This window comes from Rana temporaria, chromosome 12 (genome assembly GCF_905171775.1).
Source record: "Rana temporaria chromosome 12, aRanTem1.1, whole genome shotgun sequence".
NCBI lineage: Eukaryota > Metazoa > Chordata > Amphibia > Anura > Ranidae > Rana > Rana temporaria.
In genome coordinates this window covers 6,354,294-6,358,987 of record NC_053500.1, presented here as the reverse complement: position 1 = coordinate 6,358,987, position 4,694 = coordinate 6,354,294, and the positions used below count along the sequence as shown (strand labels likewise).

Here is a 4,694-nt window from a genome sequence, read left to right as displayed (position 1 = left end):
AGCCTCCAGCCTGTTACGTGACACTTGTATAGTAAAAATTGCTCATGAGAGCTCTCCTCCTCCACTGCACTTCCGAGGCCACCGGAAGTATCGTCACCAGCTCCGCCCCAACGCGTTGCGTCACAGGTCACGTGACTTTCTCAAGGGACTGTATTTGTATAATTATGTTTTTGTAACTTTTAGTAGTTTGCCTTCTTTTGTAATTTCAGCATTTTTTTTTAAATACTTTAAACGCAGTGATAGCAACAGTGGGCACCCAGCCGTGACCGCTTACGGCTTCATGGCCGGGCATGCGCGAATCGCTCTGCTGTTGGCCAGGCAATCTTCTGGGACCTGTGACGTGTCCCAGAAGATTGCTGCCAGGGAGGGGCCGCCTAGAGCGAGAGGAAGTGGGAAAAGAAGTCCCACTAAAAAGAAGGTACCCCCCCAAACAAAAATACATGCCAAATGTGACATTTAAGGGGCCGAGGAGTGCTTAAAGCAGAATTTCCACTTTCGGGGGGGAACTCCGCTTTTAAGGTTCATGTGCGTCCAAAGGCAGGCGTCCCAATACTTTTCACGATATAGAGTTCCTTTGCTGCAATGGCATATGAGACTTCTGGTCGCACATTCGTGTGAACGGATCTGTGAATGGATGAGGCGGCCGTACGGGAAGAAGTCGGTGTAGAGCTTCACCGTATCGGCGCAGCCTGTGCCTTGAAATGCAGCTAGTTTGCTGCTCCCAAACCTCTGCACGCTTCCGAGGGCATAGAATACCTGCCCCCCCCCCCCCCCGGTTTCTCTTGCCGGAATGTACGTCATTATTGGACGCAACAACTGGTGGGAGGACCCACTGCGTGCGTTGGTGGGGGGGCAGATGTTTGACTTTTTCCTACTACCTGCTGCATCAACCAAGGGGCGGCAGTATTTTAAAGACATGGGGGCAGATCCACAAAAGAATTACGCCGGCGTATCTATTGATACGCCGCGTAATTTTAAATTTCCTGCGTCGTATCTTTGTTTTGTATCTACAAAACAAAGATACGACTGCATCTGGGATCGATCCGACAGGCGTACGTCTTAGTACGCCGTCGGATCTTAGGTGCATTTTTTCCCGCCGGCCGCTAGGTGGCGTTTCCGTTGAATTCCGCGTCAAGTATGCAAATTAGCTAGTTACGGCGATCCACGAACGTACGTCTGGCCGGCGCATTTTTTTTACGTCGTTTGCGTTCGGCTTTTTCCGGCGTATAGTTACCCCTGCTATTATGAGGCGTACTCAATGTTAAGTATGGCCATCGTTCCCGCGACGAATTTTGAATTTTTTACGTCGTTTGCGTAAGTCGTTTGCGAATAGGGATTTGCGTAGAATGACGTCACCGTCGTAAGCATTGGCTTGTTCCGGTTTAATTTCGAGCATGCGCACTGGAATACCCCCACGGACGGCGCATGCGCCGTTAAAAAAAAAATTTGTTTACGTCGGGTCACAACGTATTTACATAAAACACGCCCCCATCACATCCATTTGAATTCCGCGCCCAAGATACACTACGCCGCCGTAACTTACGGCGCAAATTCTTTGAGGATTAAAAAAAAAAAAAGTTACGGCGGCGTAGTGTATCTTAGATACGCTACGCCCGGCAGAATAATGCGCCGAAGTACGTGAATCTGCCCCATGGGCTGCGGGAAAATAGGTAAATTCCCTCTTCTTCTATTGGCAGGTGAGCGATCGGTGACCCCTCCCCAAACCCCCGCCGGTGCTGACAGAATCACTTTTACTCCTAGCAGTCATTACAGTAATTATGTTGTGGCTGATGTAGATGAAATGATTGTATGTTTCTATTGCTTGTTAAATTAGGAACAATGCGACTTGTAGGACGTTTCCTGTCCTCGGCATAAGAATTAGTAGAATTTCCCAGTGAGTCAGAAAAAAAAAAAAAATTCACGAACGCCTACGGTGAAGAGTTCTGGGTAGTGATACTTAAATGCCAGCAGAGGGCACTCTTTTCAGGCAGTTAAAGGATCTCTTCTGCTGACGACATCAGAGCCCGGATAGCTCAGTCGGTAGAGCATCAGACTTTTAATCTGAGGGTCCAGGGTTCAAGTCCCTGTTCGGGCGGATGCTTTTTTTTTTTTTGCATGTCTCTGTGCACAACGAAAGCTGGATCTTTAACGTAACTGTATCTATTATTTACAGATCTTTAAAGATTTACACCTTTTTAAATACTGTATTTTCATTATAGCAGTGCACTTAACCACCGAGCCTCTTTCTTTACAAGTTAAAAACAAGTTTGTTTGTTTTTTGCTAGAAAATTACTTGGAAGCCCCAAACATTATAGAAAAAAAAATTCTAACACCCTAGAGCAGGGGTCTTCAAACTACGGCCCTCCAGCTGTGGTGGAACTACACTTCCCATGAGTCGCACCCATGACCCTGTTCTCAATCTTCCCTGGCATCATGACTACCTAACTGAAAATCAGCCATGACCCTGTTCTCAATCTTCCCTGGCATCATGACTACCCAACTGAGGTGCACCCATGGCCCTGTTCTCTAACTTCCCTGGCATCATGACTACCCAACTGAGGCACACCAATGACCCGGTTCTCAATCTTCCCTGGCATCATGACTACCCAACTGAGGCACACCAATGACCCGGTTCTCAATCTTCCCTGGCATCATGACTACCCAACTGAGGTGCACCCATGGTCCTGTTCTCAATCTTCCCTGGGATCATGACTACCCAACTGAGGCGCACCCATGACCCTGTTCTCAATTTTCCCTGGCATCACGACCACCCAACTGAGGTGCACCCATGGCTGTTTTCAATCTTCCCTGGCATCATGACAAGCTAATACCAAAAATGCAATATTTCCAGGCTATACTGGTTCCATTATTAGATTCCAATTTTATATCATGGTGTGAGACCCTTGTTTGTGTTTTCACATAATTCTCTACCACTCCGTGAATGGTCATATGTTTGTAAGTCTAAATTACGTAAGCAAATGTTCTTTTGTATATAAAACTGAAGGATATATTAAAGAGAAAAAAAGTAAAGGTTTTTAAATAAACCCTGTTGTGCCGTCACCATGCTGTTTGATGTCCATCTAGTATAGTTTTCTGTGATTTATTAGTAAATTCGGTGCAGCCACGTCCGAGAGAGTGCAGACAATTTTCAGCCCCGCACTTCAAAGAGATGGTTTATATTCAAAACATAATTTGGGATGTTTCAGCCTGGTTTTCTTTTAACTTTTAGAAGGATGGTGAGCTCTTTTCTCTTTGCCACGCTGTAAACGATCACAACAAGGCTTTTGCAAGTATTTGAATATTCTGCGTTTATATTATTATTTTAATAACCCTTCAGGCTTCCTTCTGAAAGATTTATAGTTGTGCTCTTATTTATCTTTGCTTGCCTTGTCTTTGTCTGACAGCTTTAGTCAGAAGTCACCTGCTAGTTTTCGAGCGTTTGTTCCCATGTCTGAAAGGCTCACACAAAGCACATTCAATGGCCGGGAGGCTGCATGTGTAAAGTTGCATAGTTGATCTTCTCAAACGCAAAGTGATAAATACAAAAAAAAAAAATGGGGCTCCAAGAAAGCCGTGACCAAAAGCCAGAAGAAGGACGGCAAGAAGCGGAGGAAGAGCAGGAAGGAGAGTTATGCCATCTACGTGTACAAGGTGCTCAAGCAGGTCCACCCGGAAACCGGCATCTCGTCCAAGGCCATGGGCATCATGATCTCCTTCGTCAGTGACATCTTCGATCGAATCGCCGTCGAATCTTTCCGCCTGGGTCATTGCAACAAGCGCCGCACCATCACCTCCCGGGAGATCCAGACCGCCGCCCGCCTCCTCCTGCCCGGAGAGCTGGCCAAGCAAGCCGTCTCAGAGGGCACCAAGGCCGTCACCAAGTACACCAGCGCCAAGTAATCCCCATCATCATAAATGTTTCAGAAAACCTTCATCATTTGATAGAGAAGTATGGGTTTTGGTATCTGTCCCCCTGCCCGCTCTAAAGCCCTGTACACACGACCGGGAATCCCGTCAGGAAAAAAACGTTGGTTTTCCCGACGGGATTCTTGCCAAGCCGTGCATACAGACGGCCATTCAAAAGAACCGCCATTCTTTTCAATGGCAAGAACGCGGTGACAACATCGACTACGACGAGTTGGCGTTTGTCACATTCGATGCCGTCGCCGTCATCTTGCTACACCCTTCACAATGCCTTGTATGCTACCGCGTATGCGTCGAAGGCTTATCGAGCATGCACGGGTTTACCTTCGGACAGGTAAGCATACAGACGGTCGGTTTTATCGGCAGGAAACACTCTGCCGGGAATCCCGACGAGAAAATAGAGAGCCAGTCTATTTTCCCGTCGGGATTCCTGGCTGTTTTCCTGACGGGAAAACTGCTAGGGAGCATACAGGGATTCCCAGCCATATGCTCTCCTGGTGGTTTTCCTGCCGGGAAAACGGTCGTGTGTACGAGGCTTCACACTGAGAACTGAGCGATCAAACACAGTTCTCAGAGCTCTGTGAGCAGAGAGTTGGTGACTGTCAGTCACTGGCTCTCTGCTTTGCCCCTCACGCTCACTGGAACGGCTGATTTAGGCTGAGACAGGTGCCAGTCCAGGCATGTGGGCAGATCCCGACCATATGGTTGTCATCTTGAACTTAGAAGAAATGTCCACACACCACTGTAGATCAAAAATTATTATTTTTTGG

The 4,694-nt window shown here is 47.3% G+C and overlaps 1 protein-coding gene and 1 non-coding gene across 2 annotated transcripts; both read left to right on the top strand.

Annotated features, from left to right (window-relative positions):
* Positions 1 to 2,022: 2,022 nt before the first annotated feature.
* On the top strand, positions 2,023 to 2,095 carry TRNAK-UUU. The gene has a single exon. It is a non-coding gene; the product is annotated as a tRNA-Lys (tRNA).
* A 1,430-nt stretch (positions 2,096 to 3,525) lies between these two features.
* On the top strand, positions 3,526 to 3,900 carry LOC120918509 (histone H2B 1.1-like; the record flags this gene model as incomplete). The annotated part of the gene is made up of 1 exon (XM_040330122.1): positions 3,526 to 3,900. A coding segment is annotated over one exon (375 nt), but the record flags the coding sequence as incomplete, so codon positions are not given.
* Between the last annotated feature and the right edge of the window lie 794 nt (positions 3,901 to 4,694).